This window comes from Astatotilapia calliptera, chromosome 17, assembly GCF_900246225.1.
Source record: "Astatotilapia calliptera chromosome 17, fAstCal1.2, whole genome shotgun sequence".
Lineage (NCBI taxonomy): Eukaryota > Metazoa > Chordata > Actinopteri > Cichliformes > Cichlidae > Astatotilapia > Astatotilapia calliptera.
This window is the reverse complement of record NC_039318.1, coordinates 28,080,969-28,099,246: the sequence shown is the minus strand read 5'-3', so window position 1 is coordinate 28,099,246 and position 18,278 is coordinate 28,080,969. Positions and strand designations below refer to the sequence as shown.

Below are 18,278 nucleotides of genomic sequence, written 5' to 3'. Positions count from 1 at the left end.
ACTTTACACCTTAAACAGGTTGTTGAAATAGAAAAAGAAAAGCCCGGTGTTTAGCCCTAATGATTCTAATCATCTTCTAATTATCGTAGAGTGCGTATAATCTTATTACAGATGGAATTCACTCTTAAATCACTTACCCTTGGCTCTACTTGGTCCAACAGGGAGTCATGCAGCCTGTGTCAGTGAAAAACAAGTGGGTTGGGGGTGATGGAGGGTGGGGGAATGGGCTTAGTCTGTTTCTGTGAAGGAACATCTGCCACAAACTCCAATACCCATTATCCCCAACCTTTAGAAAACCCCTCCAACACACATAGCCGCTGTATAATAGAAATCAACCCCTAACCCCTTTGAGACTCCAAAAGTCAAAAAGCAAAAGGACAGCTGACTGACAGAGGGGGATTAGTCACAACGAATCACATGCTTGCGCGGACACACATACACACCGCGCACACAAACCCACCACGCCTGTCTCACCCTGCCTGACACACAGTTCCTTCTTCTGATGGAGAATTAAGATAATGTCTCTTCTGCGATCCCCTGCGTCCACATCAAGTCCAGAAAATGTCCTTTTGACATCCACACACTAAAATAATGTTACTGCAGCAATAAACGGGCCAATAAAAAGATGCACAGCCCCATCCGTACTCATACATATACATAAGGTGTCTGTCTGCAGGTAAATCTAACTCAGAGAGTCTGGCAGGATGCAGACAGCGTGGACGAGAAGTCTCCTTCAAGGCAGCAGTAACCTGGGAGACTGAGCGGAGAAGAGACACTCCAGAAAGAAAGAAAGACAGAAGCAGATTAATAAGCAGACAAGAAAGAATGCCCTTTTTTTGTTTGTTTTTTCCCCCAAATAGCTAGAGCACAGAGGATTCACACAACGAGCTATATTAAAAAAAAAAAAGATAGAAAAAGAAGAAAAAAGAGAAAGATCAATGATGAAGCACAACATCTGGGACAAATACTTCCCCTGTGCTTCAGTCTGTCTCTCCTGGGCTCATTCACTCCATTTGGCAAAAATGCTGTGGCAACACAAGGGCCACGGATCCATCAAAAATGGGTAATGCTTACAGTAATTATCATAAAACACACATACACACACACACACACAAGAGAGATGGTGGAAACTGAATATTTATGGAGAAAAGTTCAGCGACAGCTTCTGCTTTGTCTTTTTATTTCCTGCTCAGACATTGTCACAAGTATTGGTCTAGATGAATACTCAACACACAGATGGTTTCATTATTAATAATCACACAAAGTAAACAGATGCAAATAGACATGCATTTGTGTACACAACGATGCATTAGGAGCAAGAAAACAACAACAACAACAAAATAGATTTGACTTATCAATAAAATAGACTTCTATTTTTCCAAGTGGGAGAGTGTGGAGAAGGGTCCAAGGGACAGAGGTGACTGGTTTCTTGAGGCAGTGCTGGTTAACCATTATCCCTTTTTAGAGGGCCAAGCTCAGGCCGTCTGATCCCTGCTGGTACCTGATGTTTCTCCAAAATGTAGGACAGTGTCACTGCTCCTCTGTTACACACTCACAGGAGAGAAAGACACAGGGTAAAAGAGGTGCTGAAGAGGTAAGTATTGAAGGGAAAAGGTGTTTTTCTCTGAAGGTGCTGTGCTCGGTGCCTCTAATCTGGTTCCTTTCTGGGTTGGTTCTCTATTGGGTTTTTGAGGGTGTGTTTCTCGGTGCTGACTCATCCCCCTCTTCCTCCACTCTGGTTTAGTCTGTCAGTCGCTCAATAATCAGAAATCCCCCCACAATAAACTCTTCATTGCTCCTTCTCTCTCGCCCTCTCTTCTTTATCCCCCAGTCTTCAACTTGTTCTGGAGACGAAAACAGAAAAGAAAAGAGCATTAGAGATGGAAAAGTCAAACAAAAGTATCAAAAAGAGAAAAAAAAACAACAGAAGAAAATATTATTTCGCACACGAGAGATGAGACAACGGGAGGAGGGCCTGAGAGTACAATAAAGGACAAGAGGATGAAGTGAGGTTGAGAAGCAGAGAAAGGACCCAAGGGCACTGGATTCCATGTTAGTGATAAGTGCAACCACAAATCCCCAGTACTCCCTGTCAATAACCATTTGAACCGGCCTATTGCTGCAGATGCCACTGGATGAAATCTGCCCAAGAGAAGACGAGTAAGGAGGGGGGAGGAAGAAGAAACAAGGGACTTAAGAGGGGAATCAAGTAGACAGAACAAAACAAAGAAAATATATTTTCTTCCTCACTGACTAACTTAATAACTGTTGTGGATCCATGGTTGTGTGTCCCAAAAGAATCCCAGTTTATTTTCCACACTATCGATCTAACCATAAAATGATTACCGATAAAAGAAGCTGCTTCTAGCACGCCTGCTTGGCTGCATCATCCATGTTACGACAAAAAGCAGAAAACAACCACACGATGGTTCCAGTTTATTACAACTTACGTTCTGAAACAAAGCAAATGATCTTTAACAGGGCTGTCAAAATTGAGAGCAAACAAAACAACTGCTGTGTAATGCCCTCCGCTATCTTAGGTTAATTGGTCACATGACTGCATCACATGACTAAAATGTGTCATTGTTTTTGAAAAGGGTTCGCTGGCCATACTGCGACGCCAAAACTGCGTTTTTAAATGTATCCACTTTGGAGAGCGTTTTCAAAACGCTGTTTTCCTTGACCGAAAACGCAGTCTCAGTGTGGACGGAAGGCCAAAATGGAGAGAAAAAGAAACAAAAACCTATTAGTGTGGACATGGCCTTAATCTTTGCAGTGCCGTTGTCACAGATGTGTAAAATCAAGCACCTAGCCCTGCAGTCTGCCTATACAAGCATTTGTTTAAAAAAAAGAAAAGGACGTTCTAAAGAGCTCACTGAAGTTGAGTGTGTGAAATTTCTTCCGCTTCTAGATATTTCACGGTCAACTGTAAGTGAAAAGTGGAAGTGTTTAGAGCCACAGCCAGACCATGTATTAACATCAGCACGAAAACTGTGTGCTGGGAGCTTCAGGCCATTGGTTTCTATGGCTGAGCAGCTCCTGTAATGTGAGATGTAGGGACCCAGTACTTTTCAATTCAATTCTGTTCTATAAATATAGCACAAAATCACAACAACGGTCACCTCAAGGTGCTTTATATTGTACGGTAAAGACCCTACAATAATAAAGACAAGACCCAAACAATCAGACGATCCCCCCTATGAGCAAGGACTTCCTTTTAACAGGAAGAAACTTCTGGCAGAACCAGACTCAGGGAGGAAGCTATCTGCCATTACAGTTTTGGGATAAGTGAAGAGAGATGTAATTAATACATTTATTACAGTAACGCCTTACATTACTTTGTTTCTAGGTGTAAGTGATGTTTAAACAGAGAGTGAAAAGGATACTTTTATACAGGAACACTATACAGTGTAGCTTTCAATTGATTATTTATCAACCATGAAAGAATAGATCTACATAAATTAAAATCAGATACATTCAGTGCTATTTATTCTGTACTATTTATTCAGCCTCAGTTACATTCATTGACTCACAACAAGTGCTTCCTGCTGTGTTAACAGTCACAGAAATCCCAATCATCTGATTTAAATCTGTCGCCAGCCCCATCAACGTCATCCTTTTGCAACTCTACGCCGCTCTTATTTTTAGATTACTCTTTAGGAAGTCCGATTCTGATGAGCTGCACATGCACATTTGTTATGCGTACTGGCCCTCATCCACTGGAACCACTTCAGCTTGATTTTGGGAAAGAGGGACAAGCTCGCAGGAGCCAAATCTGGCAAGTTTGGCGAATAGGGTGTGATGACTGTGTTGGTGTTGCCAAAAAGCTCCTGCGTTTTCAGTGCATAATGACATGGTCACAGTTCAGTTATTTGCACCAAATGTTCTCCCTCAGATGCCCCAGAGTGTTACAGTAAAACTCAGTGTCGATAGTCTCACCCTGGGGGATGAATTCAAATTCAACACAACGCTGTGAATGTTGGTCACAACCTGACGGTCACGCTTAGACACGGCAGGCTGTTTGGACTCTAAAGTGTAGATGGAGATCCCTTTCCCTTTCATCACACATCAATTGATGCATGCTTTCTGCACACATTTGAGGTATATGGTGAAATTAAAGTGCGCATGTGAGGGAGGTCAAAACGTGAATTCTGCCACAGATCCCTGCTCGTCCACTACATTTTAGCACTGGAATTACAAACAATGAGACAGCGGGGCAGGCATTAGCCTTTATTCTTAAGAATCTTTTAAATTAGGAGCAAAAACATGTGCTATGTCAAGAGGTAACAGCGAAGTGTTGACAAATTAAATTATAAGAGTACTTAAGAGCATTTGACTGAAATGTTTTGTATAATAAGGAAGCCACTTTTCATTTCATTCCCTTTAATATAAGGATAAGAAAACACAGCACATTTGGAAACCACAAACAGCAGCTGAGCTTACCCATTGAGAGCAAAAAGGAGATGGAAGGGTCAGTCTAAAAAATGAAGTGCAGAACGAAAAGATAGGGAGCAAAAGGCAGTCATGCAGCGAGAATATGGAATGAGAAGGAAGGCAGCGGATGGAGAGATCGGACTCGATGATAAACTCCTGTTCATAGAGAGAGGGAGAAGGAAGGAGACTTTATCTGTCCTTCGACTGCCTCTTTCTCACTGGTTGCTATCAGACCTGTTAAGTGCTGAATGCATTAGAAATGTGACTAGGGATGAAGGGATAGTGGATGGAGGAAGTGGAGGAGAGATGGTGGCGGGGCGCAGAGGGCACAAAAGACAACGAAAGTGGGTCTAAATGTTATCACTGACTGTGGCGATAAGAATGCTAATTATCAGTGACAAAGGCTGGGCAGCTGACAACGCCTCCGTCTCGGCTGGCTCCAGACGAGGGGTCAATATTGCAAAAACTAAAATTTGACAGATTTTGTTTTTATCCTTGCTAAGATGGCATCTGCTACATCACTATCTACACCCATGGCGCTGCAGTTTAAGGTGGAATTTCGGATCTGAAGGGAAAGGACGAGGAAGGGGAGAGGGATTTTGTCATGTGAAAACCGTCTGAGCTATGCTATCGAGTGTCTTTGACGCAGAGAGGGCAAGAGGATGAGAGACGTTTGTTAGAGGGCACGCTTGGATCTTGTGACCTCCAGAGGTCAAAGTCATGTCCTTTGACATTTGTTTGTAGAAGAGCTTCCTGCTCGGTTCTGATAAAGCTGTGTAAACATCCTAATCATGAAGCTGCATCAGCTCATATCAATCCCACTTCGTTCCTCCCTCCCCTCGATTTTGTTGGCTGTGTAATTCCGCATATTATTTCCTTTAAAGCCTTATCACAGAACTGTTTCTTTTGCACCTAATGACTTTAAAAGTAAGTCTTAGCCCGATAAGCAAAGACGAACAGGAGTGCGCTGTGATTGCTGCAAGGTGATAAACACAAGCGGATTACCATATCGTGTTCGCTTGCAAACAATTTACAAGATCATAACAGCATTCACAATGTGAACATACCCTCGCTGAATCTTGACGAGGCTACATGTAGCCTCGACTTAAACACACGTACGCATCCATGTTTGTGCGATGAATAAAACATTCGTCAATTTACATGACATATAGCTTAAAAATCTGCCTGCATCTGACTTTTAGATCTAATATTAATACCCACGAGAGTGAGCGAGAGACACAAAACTCACTTTTCCCCATTTCTGGGAAAACAATGCAATTGCAAAAAAATCTAATAGAAAAGCTCTATGAATGCAAATTGAGTCTTTTTTGGAGGGCAATGGATGTTACATATTGCAAAGTGAGAGCGGGGAATCAAGTTAATACCAACCTGAGTGACATTACTATTAGCATACAGAGTTTGACTGCACAAGACAGAGGGCAAAAAAACATTTACACTTCTCAATGAAAGAAAAGAGAGCACGGAGAGGACAAGGGTATTCAACTAAGCAGAAGCTACTCCCTTGGTCTTATTGCATTAAAACGCACACATACACAGTTGGGGGGAATGCCTGTGTCAGCAGGTATTATGGAAATAGGCCGTGAGGTTTAAACTGGCTATCTGGACTGAGCTTTATTCAGGCGCCAGTAGCCTGGTGGAAATCATATTCTACTGTCTAAAAGCAAGGAGCCAGCATATGTAAATGGATGCCAGTGTGTTTCATCATATGATTTAATTTAGAAAAAGGGAATGACCACTGGGGTGTAGCTACTATACACATCTACGAGCTAAATGACGTAAGCTGTAGGCTCATTTGTAATCCACACAAAGCTTCCACTTCCTCTACGCTATCAGGCTAGGAAGCTCAACAACTTACTTATTATCTGCCCGTGAGGGTGCATGCACAAACTTGTCATTCTTTTCAAAGAAAAAGAAAAGTTATTGTGGAAGGTTTGTCGGCATTCAAGTATATGTTTTATACAACAATCCAGCTGCAAACAAAGAAATGTCTTCTTTTTTTTTTTAAATCAAGCATGAAATAAACACAGTTGCAATTAAAATACTTACAATAACAATAATTAGTATTCAACCCTACTGAGTACATAAAGGTTGAAGCGTACAGCTTTTTTCCCCTAATTACAATTGTATAACATGAGTGGCCTAATTAATTTCATAAGTAAATTCAGAATTAACAAGTATAACAAGTCATGTTTGAATGAAAACAGCTAGGACAAATACCCACCTGTTTGGCATCGTTGACACACTGCAGATAACGGGCTGCTATGTTGGAGCAGTGAAGGGTTTTCCCCACATTCTCTTTGTAGCATGTGAGGATTTGTTCCTGCAGGTCTGCACACACCGGATACGCCTCATACCTCCTGCAGGGGAGAAAAGGGGAACAGAATAGTGTGTAAATAGGGGAAAATACAGTGTTAGACAGGATGGGAGGAAGGAACAGTCCAAGTGATGAGAGTTATAGGAAAGGATCAACTCGCAAGAACAGTTGAAAAAGATAAAGGTGAAAAGAAAAAAATGAATAAATATATAAAGCATTAACACGGGCAATCCAGAGGAGTTCACGAACTGTGTGACGCGACATAGAAAACTTCAGAACAAAAGAAGAGTATTAAATATATATTACGAGTGAGGAAACAGACTTTTTACCTCCAGAGAGTTCATACTGTTATTAGAGCACACTGAGCTATACTACAATCTGCAGTGCCGAATAAACCCTTGCCTTTTCTATTATTACCATTGTTCCAGTCCAAAACACCTGAAGCAAGAATCAAAATTACTGTATCTGCTGGGAGAAAAGGTCAAAGTGCAGTTCAGCCCTCAGAGCATGGTGTGAAGACCATGCCAATGTGTACAACAATTTGTATAACATAAGTACCAACAGAGAGGCCAGAGGGTTTTTTTTGTTTGTTTTTTTAAATCGGGCAATCGAGTGACAGTTTAATCCCCTGAATGGGGGGATCTGTTACTGTCTGGAGAGACTCCACAAGTCAGTGAACTTCAGGTTAATTTAAACATTCATGAGCAATTACATGTGGTATATTGGTTGTGGTGTGGGTCTCTGACCCAGAGTTTGTCATTGGACTCTAATTTTGGTTTATTATTAATTAATTATTCTCTGCTTTGTTTATAATCTCAGTTTTGAGTCTCTTCTTTTCTTAGTATGTCGTTAAGCCTAATTTTAGTTCTTGCACTCAGGTTTTGTAGTTTTGTATATTTTGAGTCCTGGAGTTTTAGTTTTAGTCTCTGGTAGGTGTTTCCTTGTTAGTTACTTCCTGTTTTATTTTGATAATCGCTTGTTTCATGTGCCTCATCTTCCCCTGTCCCATTACCTCTGATTTGTTCCTGCTGTGTTTCCTACCTATTTTCCTCTAGCCTCATTACCTTGTGTATTTATTGCCTTTACTTTTCAGGTCTCTCTTTGCCCTTTGTTGTGTCATCCCACTCTTTTCTATGTTCCTTTATTGATTAGTTTTATTATATAGTTTTCCAGGCCTTGTTCTGGGGTAGGTTTAAAACTATGTTTATTTTCTTTACTGCCAGCAATAACGCTGTTTTCCGGGTTTTGTGTTTAGGTCCACTACCGGCCTGCCACACAGCAAACCAGGGCAAAATTAGTCTCACTTCTCACCATTGTGTTTTTTAATAATAAGACAAAATAAAAGGTCCACAGAGGAATCTATTGATGACTCTGCCATATTTTATGAATCTGCTGGATCTATCTATGGATTCATAATGAGTTAATCCTTAAAAAAATTGGGAAGCTAACTGCTTCCAATGGAAAATTCTATCTTTTGGTATCCACAAAGAGTTTGTTGTCACTTGTAAGCTACACATCATTTCAAATTAGCAAGTACAAATTTGTCCTTGAGGTCTATGAGAGTTTTAGTGCTGCCGTCTTACCTTGTTGTGATTGATGCTACACCTAACTTCAGTGCATTTAAATGGGACTTTTTTCGACAGATGTATGCAAGAGTCGGAGCATTCAGCCAATCTAAGCAGTGGGACATCCTATCAGTGCTGGTGCCTTGCCCAGTGTTAACTGCTTTTGTCTGTCTCTTCGCACACCTCGTAAAAATCCATAATGACGACACAAGCACAAGCTAGGGCTATTATGCTAATGGTGGTGTCATCGTTTTGCTCACATCAGTGCCCAGGACACTCCATCTGCCTCACTAAACATGCCTTGCATGGGTGTGAAATACAAAGAGATTTTGCCCATCAGCAACTCTGGAGATCTCAGAGGAATATTGGGAGGGGTGAATCCGAGCCCCTGTAGTCAGAATCAGATGTACGATTTGCCCCCTAGAGAGAGAAATTTCCCTACTGTTGGATACAGAGCAGAGGATTGGACGCATGGGTCATTACCCAGCGTTCAATGCAGCAGGAATGCTGTTGAAGTACCGATGTCTACATATGTGCACCTCCGCATGGTCATATTCATTAGGAGTGCCAAGAAAATCTTTAGTCCTTGTCAGTTCAGGTCAATGACAATTTGTGACGAGATGAGAAGTGGTCTCCACACATTCAACAATGTCAACGTGAGTGTGAATAATCAATACACTTTATTTATTGTCCAGTACTGTGCCTACTTGCTAAGATAAACAGTTTAAAGAAGTAATTGGAAATAACTCACTGAGAGACAGAGCATCTTGACTGACCGTGGCTTTTCATGGTGTGGCTCAACCCATTTTCAGCCTTTGAGAGCCAACATCACTTTCTGCTAGTTATACTTAATATATCAAGAATGTAGTCACATAGGTGGCACTGATCTTTCCCAAAAGGTAGAAGAACTTTTTACATTTTGCTTTATACAAGCATACTATAGGCCCATACACTCAAAGATACATGACATTTACTACTTTCAGTGCAGACTGGAACATTAAACCGTCGGGTGTAGAGAAGCTTCTGCATTTGTGGATCCATCAGGGAGAAATTCAGTCATTTGCTAGCAGGCATGACAAGGCCATTGCTCTGCGTCAGGGTATTGAACGATGACAGCAATGCTAGCAGAAATCGCTGCCATCCTATTCCTATGGATCCTGGTGCTCATTTATTACACCGCCTATGGGCATCTACAGGGACTAGAGCAGCCACATACACCCACTAATTACTTTCTTAAGCATTCGCTTTAATGCCAGGTGCATCCTGCTGATACAAACCACAGTGTTTATCACCAGTAATGGCCTCTGAGAGAGAGAGAGAGAAAGGACAGCAGAGGAAAGGAGGGAGGATATAGCAGAAGAGCTTGATGAGAAACTAAACAGTGGTACGTCTATTTTGCTTGCTCTCTGATTCTCTCTGAGAGGAAGGGACTGAGACAGTGGTTGAGTTAATCATAGAGACAATAACACTGTCACACACACTCTGTGGCGGCACGCTGCATCCTCTATCATCTATCATTAAGATTAACATTAAGTTCCTGCTGCTAACCACACAGAGCCTATAAGGGGACACTAAAGCCGTTCCTCCCTCCTCTTCAATTTTACATTAAATGCCCTCATGTCATTTGGTAATATATAACTGCTGTAGTGCTATGCAGCAAGGTGAGCAGATGCAAAAACAGCCAGAACCATTATAAGGCCACTCTTTCTTTGTATGTGTGAGACCCATGTATGAAAGAGTGCAACAAGAAAATATTCAGACCACTTTGTATTTTTCATACGGGGTCAGTCTTACACTAATAACCATTAAATTCATTTTTCCCCTCATAAATATGCATTCAGTATTCTTAATGAGGAAATTTAACCAAAACTGATAAGATAAAATATCACTTTGAAAGCACTCAGACTATTTATTATGAGACTTGAACTATAGCTTAGGTTCCTCCCATTTTCTGTGATCATCTTCAAGATATTTCTACATCTTGTAGAAAGTGGTTATAATTGAAAGGTGTGATCTAAGCTACAGGATTGAAGGAAATGCCTGCAGCTCTCAAAGACAGATTTGCCTAAAAAAACAGATCCTAGAAAAGGTTCCCAAGAGCAGTCCTACTCCTTAATCCCTCAAAGGAATGTCTTGAGTTAGGTCCTTCTTAAGAGAGATCATTAAGAACCTATCAAGAAGTGTCACTCTGGCTGAACTCCAGTGATTAGCTGGGAAGATGGGACTCTACAAGGAACTTCCAAGAGCATAACCATCACTGGAGAACTTCGCCAATCTGGGCTTTATGGCAGAGTAGCAAGTCAGAAGCCTCTGCTCAATGAAAGACAGATGTAGACCTGCTGGATTGTAGGAAAAGCGCCTAAAAAAAATCTCAGAGTCATGATTTGATTAAACAGCAAGAGAACTGGTAGTCTCAAATCAAAGTGTCAAATCTGGTGGAAAAGCGGCACTGCTAATCACCTAAATGATACAATCCCAAATCAAACCATAAATGCACTTGTGTCATGGTGTGGGGGTGTTTTTCAGAATTAGAGACCGATCAGGCTTGAAGAAAAGCTGAAGAAGGGAAAGTATAAAAATAAACCTAATAAGAATCAGCTTAGGAGTGCCTAGGACCTCAGACTGGGTCAAAGGTTCACCTTCTAACAGGACAATGACCCTGTGCACAAATCCACTTGGCCCAATTAGATCCCTGACTTGAACCCATTCAATATCCCCGGAGAGCACCGAACTTGGCTGTCCATCCACAGTCTACATCCAGCATCGCAAAGCTTGAGAGGATGTGCAGAGAAGAATGGAAGATTATCTCCAAATCCAGGCATGCAACGCTTTTTGTATCATTTCCAGGTAGACTCAAAGCTGTGATCACTATCAAAGGTGCTTAAATACTGAGTAAAGTGTGTGAATGCTTATATTGTGTGGGGGGTTCATTCTAATGAATTTGAAGAAAAGGGCTTTATAATTTTTTGGTTTGTGTTTATGAGGAAAAAATGAATATAGGTTTTAAAATTGTATAAAATCAAGACCCCAAGTAATTCCTGTATTTTTCACAGTAGTCGTGTAGAACTACTCTCTCTCTCACTATAAGATTTTGAGAACCTAACAGAAAACAGAAGCCTTCTATTTCTCAGTTAATGTCCTCACATTATCAAGTTATTTTCTGCCTTGTTATGGAAATACACAAGTTTTCATACACAGTCACAGGCGAGCTGATTTGCAGCTTGTATTTAAATACAACTGGCAACAAAATCCCTCACTAAATAACCGCATCAAATACCCTACAAATCAAGCCAAACATTAGGTTCGGCATGTTGAAGTCATGAGCAGATAGTTCAAAGTATCAGGAGTCAAATGCTGTGAAGTAAATTCCTCCACTGTGGAAATCTCAGGGTATTATTAAAAAAAATAGCGAAAAACAACTATGAATCATTCAGTTCCCGTGTAACCTGAGGAGCAAGGCATTTGTAAACAAGGACACTGTATCAAATACCCAAAGCAAACCATTTTTTAATTGTTTTAAAATGGTAGAATGGAAATGAAAAAAGGGCTGAAGGCCAGAGGCATGTGGGTATTTTTTTTCATTGCTGGTTTGCTCTGAATGTATAATTTCTGTTTTGGTTAACATGCTGTGAATCATTTTGATCACTTCAGAGGACTCGGTGTTGGTTATTTTGGCCAGTAATTTCCCAACTTTTCTTATTTCTACCTCTGACTCCTTATATTTGTGAAACATGAAAAGAATTTCACAGAAGAAAAGCAAAACTTAGAGAAAATGTTGGTGCTAAAGTTTCAAACCTAATGGGCAAAAAATGTTAAAGCTCACTGTCTGATCGAGTATCAAAACTTTTCTTTCTTGTTTAAGGTATATTAAAAAAGCAATTTCTGCTTTGGTTATTATCCTTTAGAAAAGATCCATCTGTATTAACTTTACTCTACGTGAGACATTTTATCACATATATTTATTGTTTCTTTCATATAGCTGGAACAAATTTTCAGCAACAAGTGCATAGTGCTGATAGCAACTTTTCTATGTCAGTGCCACATGTAGCTGCAGCCAGATACACATCAGAAGAAAAGCAGCCAACGAAAAGCAATTGAAGCAAAGAGATAGAAAGCAAGGATCTGAATGTTTGATTTCTATGTGTGTCTAGATCCTGGGGAGGGGCAGCCAACAGTAATGTTCAGGCACACATACCCTCTAGATTAATCTTGTGAGCCTATCTGGTTTTCAAACTTTTCAAACCAAAATACCTGCTGCTACTTAAGATCCAGTGCCTTTTTAAGGTCAACCAAGTTTCCCTCAGATTGGATGTTCAGTTTCATCCTTAGAGCATCTTTAGCTCAGCACAGTGTTAGCATAAGCCAGCTTCTTCATACTGACTCACTCAGTTTGAGAGCTGTTGATGCTTCCTAGTCCATCTGAAACCAAAAGACCGGTAACTTGCAATGTTGTGTACTGGCAGTTTTTTCTCTTTAGATGGGGGATTGTCTGCGCTTATGTTTAGTTGTGGTGAGGGCGATTGTGGCTCAAGAGTTAGCAGTTCGTCTTGTAATCAGAAGGTTGCCGGTTCGAGCCCCGGCTCGGACAGTTTTGGTCGTTGTGTCCTTGGGCAAGACACTTCACCTGCCGCCTACTGGTGATGGTCAGAAGGGCCGATGGCGCGATATGGAAGCCTCGCTTCTGTCAGTCTGCCCCAGGTCAGCTGTGGCTACAACTGTAGCTTGCCTCCACCAGTGTGTGAATGTGAGAGTGAATGAATAGTGGAATTGTAAAAGCGCTTTGAGGGTTTCCAAAAGCGCTATATAAATGCAATCCATTATTATTATTTATTTTTCATAAATTCTATTAATACCTTTGCTATCAATCAGACAACTGGCCAAACAGACAGCAATTTCATTGGTAAGTTTTTTTTAAAGGTTTTTTTTTTTTAGGTAATATAATTTGTATGGAGAAGAAATGACACCGTAAATTAACTCATAATTTTTTAGCGCGCGTTTAGCAAAAATACCCTATAGTAACATAAACTCTCAGGGTATACAGGGACATGTACCATTTGGTATCCACTGATCAAGGTTTATTAGCCTTCATAGTTAACCTAGTGTACTACCATTTGGTCATCTCTCACCATGAATAACTATGCTTAATGCATGCTTAAATATCAACAGATACAAAACTAGACTGCCAATAAATGTCCCAAAGTCTTTTACTCTCCCTCGTTCTTCCGTTTTCACTATATCTTCATCTATATCTTCCTTTTATGACTCTCTCCTTTATTCTCCTCCTCAGTCTCCAGGTCTCTATGGGATATGTAGCCAAATGCAGATGGCTATTATTTGCACTCTGTTTGTGATTGTAAGTCTGCACTCCTGTGCTCCAGAGACAGTAAATCTAAACAATCATATAGGGGTCTTGACTCAAGGCATCAGTAGCACTAAAGGTCTCTATAACAACTCCTTATTCAGCCCTGCCCCCAACATACATACACACACACACACACACACATAATCCAAGTCCCTATTGCCTTGATCCAGTGATAGAAGCAAGAGTGAAACAAAGAATGAAGCCAGCTTGGGTTGTTATATTACAATTTCCTAGCTGTGTGACACTGGACAGAAACAAAACGCAAATAGTATTTACAGAGAAATAATGGTAGTTCAAGGAAAGAAGAGCCATCTCCTCATACACATATGTAAAGTAACACCTTAGGAGAGAAGAAAAAATACTGAAATGCTGAAATAATATGAGAGACTCGATGTGTTCCACTTAACATGTAACAAAGCAGAACACATCACATGCCCACTCTCACTGTCCGTCTCCCTCTTTAAGGTGTGTATCATTTTATTATAATCCCCCCTTTCACGCCTCGCACTACCCAAGTCAGCACATTTGCATGGAGGGGGCATATTCTGATGGATTTACGGCTGAGTCTACATTCTGCAAAGAACATATTGACTGGAAGCTGGGGGATGTATGGAGATCGATGTCTGGATTTTCATACAATATGCATGTGTAAAGCCAATAGAGAGTACGAGGAACAGAATCGGTCCATTTTTCAAACTAACATATATTGACCATGACTACCATCTGTTGTAACGTCGCAGAGCCATGCAACAAAATGACATTCATAGATCTCAGTTACCAACGCAGCATGCTTCAATAGCCGAACAAGGTGTGTGATACATGTGCAAACAGGTACAGTCATCTGTCATAATTTCAGAAACATTACAAGTTTGAAGAGAAACTAGAAAAGCAGCTCAAAGGGATATGCGTGGATGCAGATGGACGGTGAAGGCAGGGCTGAAAGAGATCCCTTTTAACTCCTGTTGATAGCAGTGGTCGTTTGCTAATAGAAAATACTGCTTGCACGAAATCACAAGAGAAGACTGCTGTGGAAGTTTTCTCTTTAACAGCAATAAGAGCACTACTTTCTCCCTATAACATGCTAAATTTAGACTGACAGTGGACAAAAGGCAATGCACCACTAGCTGAGTAATGATAATAGCTGAAACCGGGCAGAAAGGAACAGAAAGTAGTGAAGCACACTTGTACTAATCAGTCAGTGGCAGAAAAAAGTAATTGCAGAATCTCTTTCTCAGAGTACAGAAGAGGTTTGTCAAGTGGCACCCCCCCTCCCCCAAAGATGTCAGGTGGACTCAAGTCATCAGCATAACCTCTTGTGTTCAAATTATTCAATACTCAATTATACAAACACGGATACTCTTATAATATTTCATCAAATTAAACTGCTTGGTCAGCTTGGAATGAGCTAATAATTCACCACTGTAAGCAATACGTTTTATTTTGATGTTATGTTTTATTTATTCATTTTTTATGGAGCCTGACTGACATGTTGGCCAATATTAGCTATTTGCCGATACATTGGTATCATCATTTACCGCAGCTGTTGCAATTTCTTTAAAAAAAAAATTTAAAAAAAAAGCAAAGAAGAAATGGGGAAAAACACCCTTCAACCATGTTATGAGTGTTGATGTTGCAGTATTTTCCACCAGGGGGCACTCTTCCCCGTTCAAAACACATGGTTGGAACGCAACACTTACCCTCCGCTTGACAGCATAAATGAATAAATAAACAACCACATATAACAAATGTTAGGGAAATCCATTTACATTTCATGTGTGTCAACCTATCGGTTGATATATCAAATTTTTTTTTTATCATCATTATCAGCCTTAAAAATCCTATATCTGTCAGGCTCTACTTTTTTATCATTCATGTCTTACTTATCAACTACTGCTTTTCATTAACTTTTCAGCCCAAACCTGTTCGCGCCAACTTTTTTTTCTAATTAAACTGTCAATTTTTAGATTCGTTGTGATAATCTTTTCACTCACCCCTTAGGATATTTGTACCTCTGGCTTTGAATCACTGCTCTTTATTATCAAACAGTAGCTTCCAACATCTTAGCCTGAATAAAAAAAAAACACTGTGAAACTGGCAATATCTGTTTAAAATCGGTTAGTTTATGAACAATAAATGTGTATTTTTAAAAAAAAGATAACAACTCAGCGCACTCCACTGATTTGGGGGTTAAAATACCGTGAACTGTAACAGCCACAGTTCAAGTGTGACTGAAGACCTTTGTTGAGTCTCCCATTTTCTACAAATTACAGTTCTGACGCTTTGGGACTGATGATTACCTGAGACTTTTTCCACAAAGACATACAGTAATGCTGAAAGACATTTAGTCGAGTTTCAATAATAATAATAATAATAATAATAATAATAATTTTAATGACTAAAAAACACTTTTGCAAACAAGTTGCTACTGTTGATTCTGAGGAATCCATATCCTTCAAGTGTAAAGGATTTTTTTCCTCCATTTAACTCCTGAAACACAATCTGTTATCATTAAAAAGTCCTTGACCATAAATAGGAAGAAGTCTTTGATGGCCTAATTTCGTTAAGTTTTACATGTTGCCAGAAATCATCTTACGTCGTGTCTAACCCATTTTTTTTTGTTATAAACATCGACAGTATGGATTACTCTCGGCTGCCACCAGACTGAAATCCCAATCACCACATTGTCTATTTATCATCATTTGGATCCGCTCAGGGGTTAATAGGGTTAAAGGGTGGACGCCGGTTCCCCCTTAAAAAGCCCTCATGTTCTCTCTAGTTAAGGCAGGCGTCAGTAATAAGAGGAGTAAATAAATACAAATGATCCAGTTAAGGAGAAAAATGACACGCATTTCACTCTTGCTGCTTTTTAAAAGCGGACCTGAGTGACCCCCTGCAGTGAAATCCATCAGCATGGATGAGAGATTGAATGAGTAGAGAGAGGAAAGGACACAGACTGAGGCAGATTCAAGAAAACTGTGAGGGATAACAGACTGGAGAGTGAGGGAGGCAGACAATAACGAAGAGGGTGAAAGTAAAACAGATTTAAATGAAGACAGAAAACACTGTTCCTACATTAAGTGGGAGGCAGAGAAGGATGAGTGGGTCAGAGAAAGAAGACAGGGCATGTGTAACCTTTCTGACCTTCTTAAGACACACTTTTAGAAGGAGACTAGCAGAAAAATGCGTGTCACACACACATACATATATTAAAATGTTAAAAAGAAACAAGATTAAATAAAATAAATTACATAATATAAATGCTGTACATCAGTTCATTTCTTTTCCTTCATTAAAGTCTATATGTCTTAAAATACATGAAAATACACTGAAAGGCAATGAAAGTATTGAGTGGGTTTGCCAACCACTTTCAGTACAGCACAGTCACTAAATAAGCTACTAAAAAGTGTGTATGTGCATCGTCTCTCCATTCCTGCGCCCACACAGGTCTTTTAAATTGCATGTGCTCTGTACAGCTAGCAAAGCGAAGCTCTTAAGGCCCAAAGAAGAGCTTTTAAAGCAGTTATTGACATCTGTCTACTCAGCTGACCACCATCTTGTCCTTGCGCCCGGGTTGCCTAGCTACAGAATGGTGGTTCACCCTTACCTGACAGAGGGGTCAAAACTCCCTTACCTCACAGACTACTTTACAGGAGAAAAAAAAAAAACCACATCTATGACTACAGCCAAAGCACTTTGAAATTATTTGTCAGCTAAATTAATTCCTGTCATTTTCAGTAATTAAATGTGCTGCTTGGCACAATTAAATATCCATAAATTATTGCTTAATTAATTCTGGGACATCAGTATTATTTCCTTAAACAAAAAAAAAAGAACTGCAGAGAAAATGGAAAGCCTCTACCTGGCTCTGCGCCTTATTTACATTTTGAAGCAGCAGGGTGAATTTTTAGGGAACCCCCTGGATTTCTTCTGTTTGGTTAGATAAAGAAAAGGCACAACGCAATAGTCCTGCAATGGCTTGTTGCAGGACTGTTTTATTGGATTGCATTAGGTTGCATGGAACTTCTCGGTTTTGTGTCCGCAACTACTGTTACAAGAGAAAATCATATAATTTTTAAATCTAGGCAAAACACAAATTAAATGAGGACCGTTTTTCACTGATGAGAAACAGTCCTCATTTGTAATACGTTGCTGAAAGAGGGATAAGTGGGTTCGACGTTCCCACTCATTACCCGGAGGAGAAGATGGGCTGTCATATCTGGTCTTCTTGACCGAGGCAGTACAGTACACCGGTGTTGTGCAGGAAAACAGCGAGTCATTTGTATTCAACAAGTTTTACTTCACTCCTCCTCATTCCACCTTTTTGCGTGTGTGGAAAGACGAAGTGAGGACAGCAGTTGCTGTTATTGTCAACTGGATTAAATTTAAAAAGAAAAGAAAAAGAAGGTTTATTCAAAAGAACTAAAAAAATAAACAAAAGACAAAGGGAGCGAGCGTGTAGCCTTAGGGAAGAGAGGAGTGACAGTGAAGTGGAAGAATACAATTATATGGGAAAAACAAACATCCCAGGCATAGACACGCATACGTTCAGTTATGAACCAAAAAAAAAAAAAAAAATGTGTGG

At 40.1% G+C, this 18,278-nt stretch overlaps 1 protein-coding gene across 2 annotated transcripts in view; it reads right to left on the bottom strand.

The window, feature by feature from the left end:
* Positions 1-1,163: 1,163 nt before the first annotated feature.
* Positions 1,164-18,278, bottom strand: part of LOC113008891 (MICOS complex subunit MIC19-like) — a 36,425-nt gene continuing 19,310 nt past the window's right edge. Inside the window, exons 4-6 of one of the 2 annotated variants that reach the window (XM_026146780.1) lie at positions 6,677-6,812; positions 6,311-6,351; positions 1,164-1,844 (exon numbers count right to left, since the gene is read on the bottom strand). In XM_026146780.1, coding sequence (XP_026002565.1) covers positions 1,835-1,844; positions 6,311-6,351; positions 6,677-6,812 — 187 coding nt within the window. In that variant the 3' untranslated portion in view covers positions 1,164-1,834. The remainder of the gene's footprint in view (positions 1,845-6,310; positions 6,352-6,676; positions 6,813-18,278) is intronic. The other variant, XM_026146781.1, reaches the window with a different exon arrangement.